The sequence below is a fragment of the Diaphorina citri genome, unplaced genomic scaffold, assembly GCF_000475195.1.
Source record: "Diaphorina citri unplaced genomic scaffold, Diaci psyllid genome assembly version 1.1 scaffold255, whole genome shotgun sequence".
In the NCBI taxonomy this organism is placed as follows: domain Eukaryota; kingdom Metazoa; phylum Arthropoda; class Insecta; order Hemiptera; family Psyllidae; genus Diaphorina; species Diaphorina citri.
This window is the reverse complement of record NW_007377692.1, coordinates 93,072-113,043: the sequence shown is the minus strand read 5'-3', so window position 1 is coordinate 113,043 and position 19,972 is coordinate 93,072. Positions and strand designations below refer to the sequence as shown.

General features: G+C 36.1%; 3 protein-coding genes, 2 long non-coding RNA genes and 1 other non-coding gene across 8 annotated transcripts in view; 2 read left to right on the top strand and 4 right to left on the bottom strand.

Moving 5' to 3' along the window:
* The first annotated feature begins 79 nt into the window (after window positions 1-79).
* Window positions 80-9,204, top strand: LOC103506690 (ribosome biogenesis protein BRX1 homolog). Of its 2 annotated transcripts, none has more exons than XM_008471085.3 (8): window positions 80-254; window positions 972-1,095; window positions 1,206-1,361; window positions 1,891-2,011; window positions 2,248-2,372; window positions 2,593-2,728; window positions 3,330-3,586; window positions 8,440-9,204. In XM_008471085.3, the coding sequence occupies exons 2-8, from the start codon at window positions 982-984 to the stop codon at window positions 8,728-8,730; spliced, it is 1,200 nt and encodes a 399-aa protein (XP_008469307.1). In that variant the 5' UTR covers window positions 80-254; window positions 972-981; the 3' UTR covers window positions 8,731-9,204. The 2 variants fall into 2 exon arrangements, with proteins under 2 accessions (XP_008469307.1, XP_017298461.1); XM_017442972.2 differs by having other exon boundaries at window positions 3,330-3,590; window positions 8,444-9,204.
* On the top strand, window positions 3,606-8,295 carry LOC113466361. 2 transcript variants are annotated; one of them, XM_026821682.1, is made up of 2 exons: window positions 3,606-4,106; window positions 8,054-8,295. In XM_026821682.1, exon 1 carries the CDS (start codon window positions 3,655-3,657, stop codon window positions 4,021-4,023), a length of 369 nt encoding a protein of 122 aa, XP_026677483.1. In that variant the 5' UTR covers window positions 3,606-3,654; the 3' UTR covers window positions 4,024-4,106; window positions 8,054-8,295. The 2 variants fall into 2 exon arrangements, with proteins under 2 accessions (XP_026677483.1, XP_026677482.1); XM_026821681.1 differs by having other exon boundaries at window positions 3,606-4,109; window positions 8,057-8,151.
* A 662-nt stretch (window positions 9,205-9,866) lies between the features above and the next one.
* Window positions 9,867-11,478, bottom strand: LOC113466363. The gene is made up of 2 exons (XR_003390780.1): window positions 10,842-11,478; window positions 9,867-10,692 (listed from the first exon to the last, which is right to left on the bottom strand). It is a non-coding gene; the product is annotated as an uncharacterized LOC113466363 (long non-coding RNA).
* Window positions 11,479-11,528: 50 nt separating this feature from the next.
* LOC113466362 lies at window positions 11,529-13,064 on the bottom strand. The gene is made up of 2 exons (XR_003390779.1): window positions 12,782-13,064; window positions 11,529-11,821 (listed from the first exon to the last, which is right to left on the bottom strand). It is a non-coding gene; the product is annotated as an uncharacterized LOC113466362 (long non-coding RNA).
* Window positions 13,065-13,070: 6 nt separating this feature from the next.
* The window catches only part of LOC103506700 (NRAMP-like transporter smf-1), a 33,706-nt gene continuing 26,804 nt past the window's right edge, over window positions 13,071-19,972 (bottom strand). The window contains 5 exon segments of the mRNA XM_026821689.1: window positions 13,071-13,155; window positions 16,901-16,986; window positions 17,898-18,114; window positions 18,567-18,752; window positions 19,332-19,558. Of these exon segments, the coding sequence (XP_026677490.1) occupies window positions 13,083-13,155; window positions 16,901-16,986; window positions 17,898-18,114; window positions 18,567-18,752; window positions 19,332-19,558 (789 nt within the window). The 3' untranslated portion in view covers window positions 13,071-13,082.
* Window positions 17,342-17,482, bottom strand: LOC113466371. The gene has a single exon (XR_003390786.1). It is a non-coding gene; the product is annotated as a U4 spliceosomal RNA (small nuclear RNA).

Below are 19,972 nucleotides of genomic sequence, written 5' to 3'. Positions count from 1 at the left end.
TCTCGTACACTGCTAGAGTACGCTTTAAAACGACAACAAAACTTCAGCCGCGAAAATTTAAAAATGAGTGGAGTCGTAACTCAGGATTTTGTTTTTGTAACACGCTAACACGTGAGGGTTTTTTCCTATTTCTGTCAGAATTTCTAGAGTAGGTACATACATATTTCTCTACTAATATTTTGTTTTATGGTTAAAGCTATTACTATTCAAGAAGAGCGACAAGTTCTTCCACAGGGATCCTCATTCTGAAATAAGTAAGTATAGTTACCTACCTTTAATATTGAACACTATGTACCATTATAGAGTCTCATTCTACAGATGTAGATGAAAGCAAACAAGTGTTTCCAATCAAGCTTTCGTCTGCAGATCAACTCAAGATGTACCCTTACAACGTGAAGATCTTACTCTAAAACCTGGACTGTATAGTCAAGAAATGTTGCCCTCTTGAGCAAGCTTAGTGCAAGTTCCTTCATTTCAGCAACTATCCTTGGTACTTTGCTACAAACAATGCACTAATACTGCAGTAACTTTAGTAGGTAGTTGTAATCTTTAAACCAGAAACTAGCTCCGTGAGTCTAAAATAATACTGTTCTGTTTTTCAGATAGTAAACCATGGTTAAAATAAAGAAAAAGCTGAAGAGATCATTGAAAGAAGCTGAGAAGGCTCTATGTACCGTTATAGAGTCTCATTCTACAGATGTAGAAAGCAAACAAGTGTTTCCAATCAAGCTTTCGTCTGCAGATCAACTCAAGATGTACCCTTACAACGTGAAGATCTGACTCTAAAACCTGGACTGTATAGTCAAGAAATGTTGCCCTCTTGAGCAAGGTAGTTCCTTCATTTCAGCAACTATCCTTGGTACTTTGCTACAAACAATGCACTAACACTGCAGTAACTTTAGTAGGTAGTTGTAATCTTTAAACCAGAAACTAGCTCCGTGAGTCTAAAATAATACTGTTCTATTTTTCAGATAGTAAACCATGGTTAAAATAAAGAAAAAGCTGAAGAGATCATTGAAAGAAGCTGAGAAGGCCGAACCTAAAATAGAACTTCCTCCTCCATCTCGGAATTCAGATGAACCAATTGCTAAAAAGGTAAGACCTACTTGAAATAAAGGAGAGCAATATTATTTCAACCATGTGTGGTGCTTTTATTTATTTTATTTTAAATTATAATTAATAAAAAAATCCACTTTGTTTTTCAGAGGAAATGGATAAACAAGCAGAGGGTACTCATTTTTGCCTCCCGAGGGATTTCATTCACAGACAGACATCTCATGAAAAATCTACAGAATATGCTCCCTCACTCCAGACCTGGTACCAAGATGGAAAGAAAAGACACACTTACTGTTGTGAATGAAGTAAGTTGGATTTGAGTTAAGTAGATACTTCCTCCTCCATCTCGGAATTCAGATGAACCAATTGCTAAAAAGGTAAGACCTACTTGAAATAAAGGAGAGCAATATTATTTCAACTGTGTGTGGTGCTTTTATTTATTTTATTTTAAATAATAATTAATAAAAAAAATCCACTTTGTTTTTCAGAGGAGATGGATAAACAAGCAGAGGGTACTCATTTTTGCCTCCCGAGGGATTTCATTCACAGACAGACATCTCATGAAAAATCTACAGAATATGCTCCCTCACTCCAGACCTGGTACCAAGATGGAAAGAAAAGACACGCTTACTGTTGTGAATGAAGTAAGTGGGATTTGAGCTAAGTAGGTATAGATTTTCCTTGAAATTTTCATTTTTCAAATCTGCACCAGTATCTACCTAAGTAATACTGCCAGAGCCAAACTAACTCCACCTATGTACTTTTTTTATGGTTAGGTATATTTCTTGTGACCTTAAATTTTATGGGTAATATTTGATGTTTTTTTTTTTTCAGATTTGTGAAATGAAGAACTGCAACAAGTGCATTTTATTTGAAGGCAGACTGAGGAGAGATCTGTACATGTGGTTTGCCAATGTCCATGAAGGCCCATCTTTGAAATGTCTTGTGGAAAGTGGTATGTTGATTATGATTATTAGGTCCAAACTTTGTAATGGAATAGTTTCAGGCAGAACCCCTCACTGGAAGATAGGAAATTTTGTGTGCAAGACAGTGCCAGTTGAACACATATGTTAGATGTTCCAAGTACCAAAAAGTATACTAAAGTTTAAATTTTGTGGTCCCAAGAACATAATATCAACTAATATTTGGTGTTATAATATTAACTAATATTTGTTGATCTCCTGTTTTCAGTATTTACCATGGGAGAGCTGAAACTTACTGGTAACAGTCTGAAAGGATCTCGACCTTTGTTATCATTTGATGAGAAGTTCAGTCAGGAACCCCACTATCGTCTGATGCAAGAACTTTTGACCCAGGTAAGGTAGTAGTTATGTAAGTACTATTGTTTTGTTGTTGTTTTCCCCCTTCAAACAATGTTGATAAAATTGCATACCTTGACTGAGATTGAACCTGTATCCTCCTGATTACCAGGTGAATGTCTAGAATAGTCTAGATCACTACACCACCTAGGCAGGTTATCATATACAAGTGTTTTTTTAATTATTGGGAAAGTAATATTTTCTATTCTGTTCTCAGATATTTGGAACACCAAAAGACTTGCCCAAAAGTCAGCCTTTCATTGACCATGTGATCAGCTTTTCCATTCTGGATAACCGTATCTGGTTTAGAAATTATCAAATTTTGTCAGAGGATGGTGCTTTGGTGGAAATTGGTAAGTTACAACTTACCTTTGTGAATTGACATTTATAGGGTTACGTTTTTAGGTTTGTATGTCAAGGCTGTGTTGTCAGTGACCTGTAGAACTCAGAAAAAGTGCTCTTACAGTTACGGGACTTCCAAAAGTCAAATGGAGCTCAAATACTATTGAGGATATTCTCTTCATGTCTTGGTAATTTTCGCCAAATTTGATTAAAATCAGACATACTGTTCGAGAGTTATCGCGAAATAAATAAACAAAGAAACGACCTTTGTGAATTGACATTTATAGGGTTACGTTTTTAGGTTTGTATGTCAAGGCTGTGTTGTCAGTGACCTGTAGAACTCAGAAAAAGGGCTCTTACAGTTACAGGACTTCCAAAAGTCAAATGGAGCTCAAATACTATTTAGGATATTCCCTTCATGTCTTGGAAATTTTTGCCAAATTTGATTAAAATCAGACATACTGTTCAAGAGTTATCGCAAAATAAATAAACAAAGAAACGCATTTAAATAGTAAACTACTCAAGTTCAAAAATTCTCAAAATTGGGAACTCGCTTTGTTCGTTTTATTATGGTTTGATTAAAAATATTTTTTTTCATCCCCCCCCCTTCAGGTCCCCGATTCTGCCTGAATCCAATCAAAATCTTCGCTGGCGGTTTCGGCGGCAAAACCATCTGGGAGAATCCTCACTACATCTCACCTGCCAAGTTCCGCCAGCAATTGAAACGACTGGCCGGTCAGAAGTACGAACTGAAGAACGAAGAGCGAGAGAAGCAAAAACAAACAAAAGAGATGCTCCAAATTGAACCGGCCGATGAGAACGATATCTCCAACATATTGCGTGGCGATATTTTGAAGAAAGCGAAAAAATTAACTGCAAAGCTCAGAAGTACGAACTGAAGAACGAAGAGCGAGAGAAGCAAAAACAAACAAAAGAGATGCTCCAAATTGAACCGGCCGATGAGAACGATATCTCCAACATATTGCGTGGCGATATATTGAAGAAAGCGAAAAAATTAACTGCAAAGACAATCGATTTGAAGAAGGAAAGTGATAAGGCTGAAACACGAGCGACCCTGACAGAGAAAAAGAAAATCAAGGAGGCTTTCAAGATGATGAAAAAACAGAAGGAGAAGGCAAAGGAGCTGTCCAAGCCGGGTCTCGTGATGAAGACCAAGGATGGAAAGAAGATCAACAAACACAAGTTGAAGCGATTGAAGGAAAATCTGGAGCAGAGGAAGAAGATGAAGGACAGGAAGAAGAAAGCCAAGAAGCAAACAGTAAGGAAAGATGTGAAGGGAGAGTAAGGGAATGGATTGTGTGGCGTGTGTTACACTCGAGTTATGAAAAGTGTGGTGCCTTTTATTTGTGCAGAATACAAGATTCTGTACACATACTTAGTTTCTGGTTGAGCTTCTTGAGTAGAACGGGCTTACAATTCAGGTGATTTTACTGGTCTTCTTGTTCCAAATTTTGATCACACTTCATTCACCTTAGATTTTCGGAGAGTCTAAAATTCGAAAGAAAAAAATAATTATTAGTTGGGTACTTACTCTTGGTTATCTATTAAAAGAAATTATGTACATAGGCATTGGATGAGTAGGTAGCTACACAAGTGCTATTGATTTTAGATTAAATAGAGAGGAATGTTCACTTTAGGGGATTTGACAAAAACTTTGATCCCAAGTGGAGCTTGTGATTTCCAAGAGTGATTGGTCAGCTTTGTGGTTTTCCTTCACAAGACAGAAGAGATTGGTTTCATCCTTGGACTAGATGTGGTTTTTATAAGTAAATTGATTCACCTGACACTTTTACCTTACCTCAGAGTTGCTGGGCTTTCCTTATCACTTGAAAATTGTTGTCATTTTTTATCGAGTTTTTACTTTTTTGAGTTTTTTGTTGATTTTCCCAAAAGATCCGAAATCCAAACAAAACAGCTATGAAACAGGCTTTTCTCGGTTCAATATTTTTTCTCCAATCTTCGAGGGGTTCTCAAACGGAAGAGAAAAGCCTTGGGTTGGGCATCGTGTGAAAAGAGATTTTTTAGTTATCTCGTACACTGCTAGAGTACGCTTTAAAACGACAACAAAACTTCAGCCGCGAAAATTTAAAAATGAGTGGAGTCGTAACTCGGGATTTTGTTTTGTAACACGTGAGGGTTTTTTCCTATTTCTGTCAGAATTTCTAGAGTAGGTACATACATATTTCTCTACTAATATTTTGTTTTATGGTTAAACCTATTACTATTCAAGAAGAGCGACAAGTTCTTCCACAGGGATCCTCATTCTGAAATAAGTAAGTATACTTACCTACCTTTAATATTGAACACTATGTACCGAACATTAAACAAATAAATATGGATCGAAAAGACTTTTTCGCAATCTATGATCGTTTTTGTTTGCCTCTAAGGCTAAGGCATTAACACAACAAATAAATATGGATCGAAAAGACTTTTTCGCAATCTATGATCGTTTTTGTTTGCCTCTAAGGCTAAGGCATTAACACATATAAAATATCTTCGTATTAAAAAAAAAAAAAAAAAAAAAAGATTGGGTATTGGGTTACCTATACCTACAGTAAAATGATGCTTTACTACTCGTACATAAGGCAAAATTTCGTTTGATTTATCTCATGGTAAAAAAAAAAAAGTTTAATGGAAGTGATGACATAAAATTTGACAAAACTATTGCGTGATTAGGTAACTAATTAAAATTCATTATTAAATTACCGTTTCGCATTTCATTGGCATTTTTAAATCCAATTTTATGTCTATAATAACGTAAAATATCTTTCGTATTAAAAAAAAAAAAAAAAAAAGATTGGGTATTGGGTTGAAAATAGTACCTATACCTACAGTAAAATGATGCTTTACTACTCGTACATAAGGTAAAATTTCGTTTGATTTATCTCATGGTAAAAAAAAACTTTAATGGACGTGATGACATAAAATTTGACAAAACTATTGCGTGATTAGCTAACAAATTAAAATTCATTATTAAATTACCATTTCGCATTTCATTGGCATTTTTTAATCCAATTTTATGTCTATATAATAACATCACACTTACAGGGTCTATTTGGATGTAACGCGAGAATTCTGTCTTATGTATTTCAATGTTTCTAGACGTAAAACAATTAAATTATTTTGGTGTAGGTATCAAGTAAATACTGGTAAGAGGAACCTCCGAAGCTTAGGTTTGTATGCTAATGGTCCGGAGTTCAAAGCCGTACAAGGGACAAAAAGCTACGGTTCCATTAGATTAGACTCAATACGTTTAATAATCTTACAAAAAGAAGGAGGAAAGAAAGAAAGAAATCACTTATCGAAAGTGAATACATCGTAAATTCGTAACAAAAATTGGTGGGCTTTGAGGGTTTTAAATTATTTTGGTGTAGGTATCAAGTAAATACTGGTAAGAGGAACCTCCGAAGCTTAGGTTTGTATGCTAATGGTCCGGAGTTCAATTCCGTACAAGGGACAAAAAGCTGCGGTTCCATTAGATTAGACTCAATACGTTTAATAATCTTACAAAACGAAGGAGGAAAGAAAGAAATCACTTATCGAAAGTGAATACATCGTAAATTCATAAAAATTGGTGGGCTTTGAAGGTTCCGGGACTATTTTAGTGGTTAAAATAATGTTTTTAAAGGATCTTTCTCTGTAATATTACCTCATTACGTTTGAAAAGTGCGAAATTGAATGTGCTGAGTTTTCTTTGGAACAGAAGCCTGGAACCCTCAAAGCCCACCAATTTTTGTTATGAATTTACGATGTATTCACTTTCGATAAGTGATTTCTTTCTTTCCTCCTTCGTTTTGTAAGATTATTAAACGTATTGAGTCCAATCTAATGGAACCGCAGCTTTTTGTCCCTTGTACGGACGGCTTTCATTCACAGACAGACATCTCATGAAAAATCTACAGAATATGCTCCCTCACTCCAGACCTGGTACCAAGATGGAAAGAAAAGACACGCTTACTGTTGTGAATGAAGTAAGTGGGATTTGAGCTAAGTAGGATTATGTAAGTACTATTGTTTTGTTGTTGTTTTCCCCCTTCAAACAATGTTGATAAAATTGCATACCTTGACTGAGATTGAACCTGTATCCTCCTGATTACCAGGTGAATGTCTAGAATAGTCTAGATCACTACACCACCTAGGCAGGTTATCATATACAAGTGTTTTTTTAATTATTGGGAAAGTAATATTTTCTATTCTGTTCTCAGATATTTGGAACACCAAAAGACTTGCCCAAAAGTCAGCCTTTCATTGACCATGTGATCAGCTTTTCCATTCTGGATAACCGTATCTGGTTTAGAAATTATCAAATTTTGTCAGAGGATGGTGCTTTGGTGGAAATTGGTAAGTTACAACTTACCTTTGTGAATTGACATTTATAGGGTTACGTTTTTAGGTTTGTATGTCAAGGCTGTGTTGTCAGTGACCTGTAGAACTCAGAAAAAGTGCTCTTACAGTTACGGGACTTCCAAAAGTCAAATGGAGCTCAAATACTATTGAGGATATTCTCTTCATGTCTTGGTAATTTTCGCCAAATTTGATTAAAATCAGACATACTGTTCGAGAGTTATCGCGAAATAAATAAACAAAGAAACACATTTAAATATTAAACTACTCAAGTTCAAAAATTCTCAAAATTGGGAACTCGCTTTGTTCGTTTTATTATGGTTTGATTAAAAATATTTTTTTTCATCCCCCCCCCTTCAGGTCCCCGATTCTGCCTGAATCCAATCAAAATCTTCGCTGGCGGTTTCGGCGGCAAAACCATCTGGGAGAATCCTCACTACATCTCACCTGCCAAGTTCCGCCAGCAATTGAAACGACTGGCCGGTCAGAAGTACGAACTGAAGAACGAAGAGCGAGAGAAGCAAAAACAAACAAAAGAGATGCTCCAAATTGAACCGGCCGATGAGAACGATATCTCCAACATATTGCGTGGCGATATTTTGAAGAAAGCGAAAAAATTAACTGCAAAGCCAATCGATTTGAAGAAGGAAAGTGATAAGGCTGAAACACGAGCGACCCTGACAGAGAAAAAGAAAATCAAGGAGGCTTTCAAGATGATGAAAAAACAGAAGGAGAAGGCAAAGGAGCTGTCCAAGCCGGGTCTCGTGATGAAGACCAAGGATGGAAAGAAGATCAACAAACACAAGTTGAAGCGATTGAAGGAAAATCTGGAGCAGAGGAAGAAGATGAAGGACAGGAAGAAGAAAGCCAAGAAGCAAACAGTAAGGAAAGATGTGAAGGGAGAGTAAGGGAATGGATTGTGTGGCGTGTGTTACACTCGAGTTATCAAAAGTGTGGTGCCTTTTATTTGCAACATAAGGTATTTATGTTGCCTAAAATTGTTCAAGGGGCTTCAGACGATCTTTCATTTTTTTCGAATTATCCAACCTATTCTCCATTTACAGCAGCTCTCTCTGCTTGATGAAAATCTACAAAAGGTGCTTACAATGTTTTTTTTTTACGAACAATATGCAGGAGCTTTGGCCTGTTCCACGAACGATTCTGCAATTTTACTTTTTACTCCACGCGTAGAAAATATTGACAAACGGTACGACGTTTTTTTCTCCGCGTGGAGTAAAAGTGGGGAAGGCAAAATCATTCATGGTATAGAGCAGGGCCCTGGTTTCAGTATAATGGCTTCTGCCCTGATCAAGCTCAACAGCTTAGATGTTAGAAACAAAAGCCAAGAATTATGGAGTTAACTGCAAAGCCAATCGATTTGAAGAAGGAAAGTGATAAGGCTGAAACACGAGCGACCCTGACAGAGAAAAAGAAAATCAAGGAGGCTTTCAAGATGATGAAAAAACAGAAGGAGAAGGCAAAGGAGCTGTCCAAGCCGGGTCTCGTGATGAAGACCAAGGATGGAAAGAAGATCAACAAACACAAGCTGAAGCGATTGAAGGAAAATCTGGAGCAGAGGAAGAAGATGAAGGACAGGAAGAAGAAAGCCAAGAAGCAAGCAGTAAGGAAAGATGTGAAGGGAGAGTAAGGGAATGGATTGTGTGGCGTGTGTTACACTCAAGTTATGAAAAGTGTGGTGCCTTTTATTTGTGCAGAATACAAGATTCTGTAAACATAAGGTAGGTATTTATGTTGCCTAAAATTGTTCAAGGGGCTTCAGACGATCTTTCATTGTTTCGAATTATCCAACCTATTCTCCATTTACAGCAGCTCTCCATGCTTGATGAAAATCTACAAAAGGTGCTTAAGTAGTTAAGTACAATGTTTTTTTTTTTTACGAACAATATGCAGGCGCTTTGGCCTGTTCCACGAACGATTCTGCAATTACTTTTTACTCCACGCGTAAAAAATATTGACAAACGGTACGACGTTTTTTTCTCCACGTGGAGTAAAAGTGGGGAAGGCAAAATCATTCATGGTATAGGGAAGAGCCCTGGTTTCAGTATAATGGCTTCTGCCCTGATCAAGCTCAACAGCTTAGATGTTGGAAACAAAAGCCAAGAATTATGGAGTTAAGTATGTAGTACAGTTGTTTCAATTTTTTTTTTTTTTTTTTTTTTTTTACGAACAATATGCAGAAGCTTTGGTCTGTTCCACGAACGATTCTGCAATTACTTTTTACTCCACGCGTAGAAAATATTGACCACCGGCACGACGTTTTTTTCTCCGCGTGGAGTAAAAGTGGGGAAGGCAAAATCATTCATGGTATAGGGCAGGGCCCTGGTTTCAGTATAATGGCTTCTGCCCTGATCAAGCTCAACAGCTTAGAGCTTAGATGTTGGAAACAAAAGCCAAGAATTATGGCGTTAAGTATGTAGTACAGTTGGGCAAAATCATTCATGGTATAGGGCAGGGCCCTGGTTTCAGTATAATGGCTTCTGCCCTGATCAAGCTCAACAGCTTAGATGTTGGAAACAAAAGCCAAGAATTATGGAGTTAAGTATGTAGTACAGTTGATTTGCTGTACAATGTTGTAACATTAAAATAAAATTTATAATTAGGAGAAAAGAAAACAAACTTAAATAAAACATTTAAAAAATACTGTTTATATTTGTGTTTTTCCTATTTGTATAGGTATAAAATATCTTCGTATTAAAAAAAAAAAAAAAAAAAAAAGATTGGGTATTGGGTTACCTATACCTACAGTAAAATGATGCTTTACTACTCGTACATAAGGCAAAATTTCGTTTGATTTATCTCATGGTAAAAAAAAAAAAGTTTAATGGAAGTGATGACATAAAATTTGACAAAACTATTGCGTGATTAGGTAACTAATTAAAATTCATTATTAAATTACCGTTTCGCATTTCATTGGCATTTTTAAATCCAATTTTATGTCTATAATAACGTCACACTTACAGGGTCTATTTGGATGTAACGCGAGAATTCTGTCTTATGTATTTCAATGTTTCTAGACGTAAAAAAATTAAATTATTTTGGTGTAGGTATCAAGTAAATACTGGTAAGAGGAACCTCCGAAGCTTAGGTTTGTATGCTAATGGTCCGGAGTTCAATTCCGTACAAGGGACAAAAAGCTGCGGTTCCATTAGATTAGACTCAATACGTTTAATAATCTTACAAAACGAAGGAGGAAAGAAAGAAATCACTTATCGAAAGTGAATACATCGTAAATTCATAAAAATTGGTGGGCTTTGAAGGTTCCAGGCTTCTGTTCCAAAGAAAACTCAGCACTTTCAATTTCGCACTTTTCAAACGTAATGAGGTAATATTACAGAGAAAGATCCTTTAAAAACATTATTTTAACCACTAAAATAGTCCCGGTGACGTCAAATATTTGAGAAATGGAAATTGTCAAGTTACTTTGAGGAACAGGCACTGGAACTCTCTGTTACCTAAACGATTAACCAATACATTGGTTTACATTACATTAAATAGAATTGATTTAACCAATATATTGGTTTACATTAAATAGAATTGATTTAAATAAAATATTTATTTACAATGGACATTGCAATTGATTTTATTGCACCTAAAATTCACACGGACTTTGAGGAACAGGCACTGGAACTCTCTGTTACCTAAACGATTAACCAATACATTGGTTTACATTACATTAAATAGAATTGATTTAAATAAAATATTTATTTACAATGGACATTGCAATTGATTTTATTGCACCTAAAATAACACGTTTGTGTGTTTCTTGCTACAAATAAATATTTGGGTCTAAAAAGAGAAAACGGAGGACGAAAAAAGTACCTATATAATTATGTATGTGTACCGTATTAAATACATTCTTGAAAAGAAAAACTTTGGGAAGTGTAGACTCTATGGTCTCCTAAATATTTTGCAACATGCTAGAAAATTTTGAAAAACAATTTTCGTATACATTTGAAGTTTAACAAATTTTAAATTATTTAACAACAACATTGCTTATGGGTTTTGCTAAGAAACAGAGTTCACCCGAGTCACCCATTCATTCTGTAACCACGCTAGGTACTGGTTGTTCCCAGGTGATTCAATAAGCGTACCTATGTGAACTGGGGAAAGTATACTTCATCTTAACATTAAACAAATAAATATGGATCTAAAAGACTTTTTCGCAATCTATGATCGTTTTTGTTTGCCTCTAAGGCTAAGGCATTAACACATACACCAGCACTGTGTTCGGGGAAATAGATTTCACAGGGGCTCAAGTTTCTAATTTTCAAATTCCCAAAATTATAAACCTATGAAAATGATACAGACTTCTCACACTGGAGGTGGCCTAGTCGAGCGACTACGCTTCTAGTGTGCGACAGGCCTTAATCTCAGCCTTTTGAAAAGAAACACACCAGCACTGTGTTCGGGAAAATAGATTTCACAGGGGCTCAAGTTTCTAATTTTTAAATTCCCAAAATTATAAACCTATGAAAATGATACAGACTTCTCACACTGGAGGTGGCCTGGTCCAGCGACTACGCTTCTAGTGTGCGACAGGCCTTAATCTCAGCCTTTCGAAAAGAAACTTATTCAATAAACTTTTGATGCGTTGGTTTCTCAAGCTTAGTTTCTGGTTGAGCTTCTTGAGTAGAACGGGCTTACAATTCAGGTGATTTTACTGGTCTTCTTGTTCCAAATTTTGATCACACTCCATTCACCTTAGATTTCCGGAGAGTCTAAAATTCGAAAGAAAAAAAAAAAACAATTATTAGTTGGGTACTTACTCTTGGTTATCTATTAAAAGAAATTATAAAAGAGACAGATAAATTGAACTAGATTCAAAATGGTCAACTCTGTAATATTTTTCCCTTACACAGTTTAGTTCATAAGATGATTGCTTAATTAAAGGGGGCAGATATCGTTTTCTACTAGAAATAAGCCCCAGTTAGTGCAGTTGCTAAGGCGTTGTATTCATAACTGGGGGGGACTGCGGTTCGAATCCCAGTAACGACATAAAATGAGTGGGAGCAATAACATTTCGAAGATTTTATTAGTGAACAACAAGCCAGAAGCAATTTATTAATATTTCCGATAAGCAAGCAATTTCAGCAGTTAATTAAGCGAGTTTGTTATTTTTCAAGCTAAACGAGAACAAAAGCGAAAAGGTTTCACGAACAGTTAGGTAAGCAAAATAAAGCAAAAATAAAGTTATTCGTTGCTAGCTACCTATTCGATTTAACATATTGATTGATAAGGGTTTAAAGTCACTGTATTAGGCATAACTTTTTTCAACAACAGAAACAAACTAAATAGGAAAAAAAATTAGAAAGTTGTACATAAATATGGAGTAACATTACGCTCGCATGAACATTGAACAGTCAGTGAAGTAAAAACTTTCGAGCTAAAGTAAGGATTAGTGTCACAAATGTGATTGGGAGTGTGACAAGCCTGGTCTAGTGTGTGCTGTCTTGCCTGGGGCAAAGTATGTCTTCCTTAATGGTTGGTGCAACTGCCTGACCAAGTCTAGTGGGATTGAGGCACAAATTAGAAGAGAAAAAAAAAATCAACATTGTCGAGTTATAAAAATAAACAAATTAACAAGTATATAAAAAAAGGAAAATAAACAAATTTAAATTCAATTTTTATAAAATATAAAAGTGAAAAACAGAGAGTTAGCAAATGGAGAAAAATCGCACCTTTTGAGGGTTTGAAAAAAAGAGTGCCCAAGAAGACTCTTGAGGATGGACGAATTATTTTAGTAGTTTTAGGAGCGATTTACATGATTTGTGCAGTGCTGCTCGAGTGTGAAATAATATCGCCTTGTACTTCCTCATAATCTCTTTTAGACCTGTGAGTGCATAGAGAAACAGAAGCAAACAATTAAAAGAAGTTAAAAACATCTAGATCTAGGTATAAATTAAAAGTCCAAAGAATAGATGGAATGGCACAAAATACGTGGTTCTGACCGATAGTGTGAGTGCACAGTTTAGGAGCGATTTACATGATTTGTGCAGTGCTGCTCGAGTGTGAAATAATATCGCCTTGTACTTCCTCATAATCTCTTTTAGACCTGAGTGCATAGAGAAACAAAAGCAAAACGATTAAAAGAAGTTAAAAACATCTAGATCTAGGTATAAATTAAAAGTCCAAAGAATAGATAGAATGGCACAAAATACGTGGTTCTGACCGATAGTGTGAGTGCACAAAAAGAAAAAACTCAACAGTATAAAAAACAATATTATATTATTGTCAATTTATCTCGTTTGAGAGTACTTTTTATTTTCATACTAATCAGTATAAACAGCAGAACAAGGGAGGTTTTAGGTGCAGGTGCTTTGGGATGAAGAAATTCGGAACAGTTTACTTCATAGAAGAAGAAAATTATTCAAAACGGCAAAAAAATACGTAAAAGGAGAAAAAAGATACAATATGAGAGTACTTTTTATTTTCATACTAATCAGTATAAACAGCAGAACAAGGGAGGTTTTAGGTGCAGGTGCTTTGGGATGAAGAAATTCCTAACAGTTCACTTCATAGAAGAAGAAAATTATTCAAAACGGCAAAAAAATACGTAAAGGAAAAAAAAGAGATTAGAGACAGTCTGCTAATAAAATGCAACTCTCAAAAAGTTATCGCTACAAAAATGGAGAAACGAAGAATACATACCCATTATAAAAATATCACAGCCTTGAATTCTTCTAGGTCCACGATTGGCGCTAATAGAGTTTTTCCTATACCCGTGGAAAACTCAGTTCATCCTCACTAAAAATTGGCCACAACCGAAACGGAAGGGTGGGCAAGAGAAAAACATACAAAACATGGAGGGAAAAGGTATAAATATTTTAAAGGGAGAAAGGCTCTAGGTCCACGATTGGCGCTAATAGAGTTTTTCCTATACCCGTGGAAAACTCAGTTCATCCTCACTAAAAATTGGCCACAACCGAAATGGAAGGGTGGGCAAGAGAAAAACATACAAAACATGGAGGGAAAAGGTATAAATATTTTAAAGGGAGAAAGGCTTTGGGGGAACATCCGATAATTTTTGGGTGGTGATTGATATAATCGATTTTCAAAACAGATTAATTCTTTGAATAATAACAAATTGATATTGGTGGGGAAAAAAATAATCGATTATATCATTCTATGATCAAAGGAAGGGGGGACAAAAGGGCAATAGAGTTTCAAGAGCTACGCTGAAAAAATTGGATATAATAATACTGTGGTTTTTTAATCAGACTTCTTTCACCATTACATCCTTTTGTTAAACTAGTACTGGTTAGCAACATCCGATAATTTTTGGGTGGTGATTGATATAATCGATTTTCAAAACAGATTAATTCTTTGAATAATAACAAATTGGTGGGGAAAAAAATCGATTATATCTATATCAAAGGAAGGGGGGACAAAAGGGCAATAGAGTTTCAAGAGCTACGCTGAAAAAATTGGATATTGTGGTTTTTTAATCAGACTTCTTTCACCATTACATCCTTTTGTTAAACTAGTACTGGTTAGCAGTGGTTACTCAATTTTAACCTTTAAAATCTTTGGCCTGGGTGCACATTTTCCCAAGTATATTTTTCTGCAAAGTGAGAAGTTGTCCGTGAACTATTCGGGGGGGTTAATCTACGAAGCCACTTTACAATTGAAAATTTGCTTTTTTTTTCTCGTAATCTGACCAAGGAAATTTAAGTATGTAATATACAATTGTAAAATGTAAAATGGCTCCTTCGACTAGAACTCAGAGCCACTTTTTGTCAGTTTAAACTTTTTCAATAATAACAACTCGTGTCAGATCATGCGACAATGTTATTTCAATTACAATAAGCTTAAAGTAACCAAAAAATTACTCCGACTGCTTCAGCGATCAGCGGTTATATTTCTACAGTATTAGCGAGAATGGCAACACTAATACAGTTAGCTCAAAACAGATTAATTCTTTGAATAATAACAAATTGATATTGGTGGGGAAAAAAATAATCGATTATATCATTCTATGATCAAAGGAAGTCCCCCCTTCCTTTGAAAAGGGCAATAGAGTTTCAAGAGCTACGCTGAAAAAATTGGATATAATAATATTGGAGTTTTTTAATCAGACTTCTTTCACCATTACATCCTTTTGTTAAACTAGTACTGGTTAGCAGTGGTTACTCAATTTTAACCTTTAAAATCTATGGCCTGGGTGCACATTTTCCCAAGTATATTTTTCTGCAAAGTGAGAAGTTGTCCGTGAACTATCCGGGGGGGTTAATCTACGAAGCCACTTTACAATTGAAAATTTGCTTTTTTTTTCTCGTAATCTGACCAACAAGGAAATTTAAGTATGTACTATACAATTGTAAAATGGCTCCTTCGACTAGAACTCAGAGCTACTTTTTGTCAGTTTAAACTTTTTCAATAATAACAACTCGTGTCAGATCATGCGACAATGTTATTTCTATTACCTTAAGCTTAAACCAACCAAAAAATTACTCTGACTGCTTCAGCGGTTATATTTCTACAGTATTAGCGAGAATGGCAACACTAATACAGTTAGGTACCTACAATCTAAACAACAGCAAAATACGAGGCAAGTTAATTATCGAGTATATTAGACCGGACTTAAACCAACAAGTCCAACAAATAAAACCAAACGCCGCTGCCCACTTTTTGTCAGTTTAAACTTTTTCAATAATAACAACTCGTGTCAGATCATGCGACAATGTTATTTCTATTACCTTAAGCTTAAACTAACCAAAAAATTACTCTGCTTCAGCGGTTATATTTCTACAGTATTAGCGAGAATGGCAACACTAATAGAGTTGGGTACCTACAATCTAAACAACAGCAAAATACGAGGCAAGTTAATTATCGAGATATCGAGTATATTAGACCGGACTTAAACCAACAAGTCCAACAAATAAAACCAAACGCCGCTGCGGCGTATACGCATTTCTACAAATTAATTGATTAAAGAGCAACATTGACACAAAAAGGTGCATGCAAAACAGACAAGGTAAGACGAATAGAAATAAAAAGGAGGGGAAATGTAATTTTTTCAATTGTTGCATTTTCAATACTTGTTTTCTTCTATTACTCTGACTTTTCTCAATTCTTTTTAGGGAGAACCTAGTAACATTGGTTATAAGACATATAGAAAAAAAAATTAAAGAGACATGGATTTTCAATACTTGTTTTCTTCTATTACTCTGACTTTTCTCAATTCTCTTTAGGGAGAACCTAGTAACATTGGTTATAAGACATAAAGAAAAAAATTAAAGAGACAGACAGACAGTGAGATGGAAATAAAGGAGAGAAAGGAAGAGATCCCATTCAAAAAACATAAAAGGCTCCGTTTTGACCTATCCTCAGCATATAACAAAACAATGAAAATGAACAATGCAGACGCTCTACAATGTAAAATTACGCTGTCTTCGCTCTTACAGACATACATAGATCAGACAAAACAGACTTCACGGAATCAAATAACCCCGTGTCTACGGGTCCATTTTGAAATGCTTATTCATCATTCTCGAAGACCATACCCGAACAGTCTCCTAGCAAGCTAAAATTTTACCAAAACAGCTGACCGACCTGGGGCTAAAAAAGTACTCGCAAGGAAAAAGGCCTAATCTTCTACGTATAAGAGACCGTTCCCCCTTATGGTTTGGAAAAAAATCGTGTCGTGTGTAATGGGAAGTCTCTCAATTAAATTACATTGCCTACAGGACATTTTGTGTCGTTCGAAAAGAAAAGAAAAAAAAAATCGGGTAGGTAAAATTTACAAGTGCGAACGGGATCTAGAAGCTCCAAATGACACAAGACAGGAGGGTACTTACCTTGTGGACGGTAAACTGCTGACGTTATCACAGGATGTTAGGACAATGTTGTCTCTCAGTTGAGACCCGATGTACTTCGACACAAACTGAAAAAGGAACAAAATCCATGTATTTGAAAAACGAAGTAAAGTTTTATTCCTCGTCATATACTTTCCATTTTTTTATGAAATTCGGCAAAAATGATCAAGGCACAACGGAAATTTGAATATTAGATTTTGGGTCCTATGAGGATCCCTGCCAGAACACTTCATATTTTATATGACTGAGTTCAACAGTTCACAAAACCATAAGTATGCCGACCCCAAATTCAATTAGGTGCAGTAAAAGATCTGAGAACCATAACATAAGTAGGTATAATTCCAATTTCTGGTGTGTCAGATGCAATTGAAATGTTTCAATCCCGACAAGACAAACCTACTGTGAATTTTCCAAGATTCTAAGTCCCCGTAAGGACGTTCAAAAATTGCACTAGCGCACGGTATTTCACGTGCACATGGCGGGGTATTGGTATTAGTTTTCAACTAGCAATAATCGCACCTCGGATAAACCTCATTAGTTACGATATCGCCGCTGCGCAAAGTTGAATTGGAAGAGGAAGCAATAAACTATTTGAAGGGATTGTGAAGTGTATAAAACTGAGAAGTTCTTTATAATTTTATACAGCGCGCGCATGTGTGTGTACGTATATTATGTAATATGTATGTGTGTGTGAGAGAGATATGTTTGTGTGTGTAGGAAAAAGGGGGATCAGAGAAAGGTCGGCAAGTATTCTCTACGCCTGGAGTAAGAAATCATTTGGGACCTAAGGAGGAGGAGAAGAAGTTGTCGTGGTAGTGGTGTGGTTGGAGTGGATGTGGTTGTGGTGGTGTTGGTGGTTGTATATGTATTTTTTTTAGCCTTTAATAGTTTTCTCGTTATTTGCATGTCCTAGCCCTAACAAAGGGTAATAGTGTCAGCCCTACAATCCCTACATAAGTTTATAATATAAATAACTCACCTCACTCCTATTAAATTTGAAGTCTCCTCCCATGGACACAATCAGATGTAGTAACAAATAGAGCACCATAATTACATAGAAAATACCATACACCAGGAGGAAACCAATGATTATCCAGGAAAGCTCTTCGTGGTTTCGTGACAGGAGATCGTAGAAGAAGGTTGAATTGATGGTGATTATCACAGCACTCAAGCATAGGGTGACCACTTTTGTCCCCCTGGAAGAAAAAAAGTCTTCACTATGAAATCCCACAGTAACTGACAATAACACAATATTTGTTATGTAATTTGCAGAATGAGACTGAGAAGTTTATAGTGCTATAAAATCACACAACAACTGACAACACAACATTTGATAGGTCAATGGCAGAATGGGTCTGAGGAATGACAATCCCCCCGTCAATCTATGTATTGCACCAGACGAATCCCACAGTAACTGACAATAACACAATATTTGTTATGTAATTTGCAGAATGAGACTGAGAAGTTTATAGTGCTATAAAATCACACAGTAGGTAACTGACAACACAACATTTGATAGGTCAATGGCAGAATGGGTCTGAGGAATGACAATCCCCCTGTCAATTTATGTATTGCACCAGACGAAACTTTTCGGGGGAATGCTCCAAAATTTGGCTTTTGGGGGCGGCTGCGGATTTTTTTTACTCACGTGCTATTGACAAAGTCGCCCATGATATTCGGGTTAGAGGTGAAGGCTATGGTGGGGAGCACAGCGAATGGCAGCTGCAGACTCATCACCGTATTCAGAATGTCGTTCATAGAGGTGAGATCTTCCATGTTAGAGTAGGAGGCTACGAAGAATGTGGGTAGGATGGCTACGGCCCGAGTCAGAATTCAACAGAACACTATTCTCATTAGTACCCAGCTGCTATCCTAGTTAGCTTGGAGGGTAGCGTGCATGCCTTGTAAGCGCTAGGTCACGGATTCGATTTTCACCCAGGGCTGATTTTATCCTCAACAATACGATCCGTTCTCATTTTTCCAAATGTGATCATAATCGGAAACGCCGTTCGAGAATTTCAGTGAAACAAACTTTCACAGACAAACAAGAAAAATTCAAAAGTTCAAGCTTAAAGCTCACTTCGTTATACGCCCACCATTTTATCCTCAACAATACGATCCGTTCTCATTTTTCCAAATGTGATCAAAATTGGATACACTGTTCGAGAATTTTAGTGAAACAAACATTCACAGACAAACAAGAAAAATTAAGTTCAAGCTTAGAGCTCACTTCGTTATACGCCATTTTATCCTCAACAATACGATCCGTTCTCATTTTTCCAAATGTGATCAAAATTGGATACACTGTTCGAGAATTTTAGTGAAACAAACTTTCACAGACAAACAATAAAAATTCAAAAGTTCAAGCTTAGAGCTCACTTCGTTATACGCTCACGAGGTAGGTTATACTTACAATCGATTAGACAGCAGGTACAGAGCGATGGCGGTTCCTATAACCTCCTGCATGTCGGACCCAATGATGGCAATCTCCATCATGATCCAAACAAATATCCTGGGAAACGTTTTGTACTGTCGATAGCACATCTCGGCCAAATGATGTCCTGTGACAACACCGAGCCTTGCTGATAGCCGCTGCATTACGAGACCCAGGATTGTGGCTGATAGCAGAATCCATAGGAGCTGAAATATGAATAGAATAATACTATAATAGAATGGTTCTGTTTAAGAATGGCCTCAAGACAAGACAAGACGAAAATCAAGTTTTGAGTAAAACACATTATTCAAGTCTCTTCTCATGTCCAAAGAATCCTACATCTTTGTCAGTCATTGATCTCTGGATGAAACCCAAGGAAGTTGCATTATTCCTTGGCCTGACACCAGATTGATTAGATTTTGCCTGTCGCTACAACAACAACAACAACAAAACTCCGTAACTTTGTGAAGATCCTTTCTGTAAGTGACGTAAAAAGTAAATGTAATAAAGTTACCATTCTTGTACTAAGTGAGTAAAACAGCTTTTAACTTCAAGAGTATTCAGAAGATTGTACAAAAACTCGTGTATTTTTATGAATAATGGAGATATCAATTTATTAT

What these genes read in the sequence shown, in the direction of transcription:
- LOC113466361 (XM_026821682.1), top strand. Translation starts at nt 3,655, where the DNA reads ATGCTCCAAATTGAACCGGCCGATGAGAACGATATCTCCAACATATTG.
- LOC103506690 (XM_008471085.3), top strand. Translation starts at nt 982, where the DNA reads ATGGTTAAAATAAAGAAAAAGCTGAAGAGATCATTGAAAGAAGCTGAG. An exon ending in GAAATGTCTTGTGGAAAGTG is followed by an intron (nt 2,012 to 2,247) that starts GTATGTTGATTA and finishes TCCTGTTTTCAG; the next exon opens with TATTTACCATGGGAGAGCTG. An exon ending in TGGTGCTTTGGTGGAAATTG is followed by an intron (nt 2,729 to 3,329) that starts GTAAGTTACAAC and finishes CCCCCCCTTCAG; the next exon opens with GTCCCCGATTCTGCCTGAAT.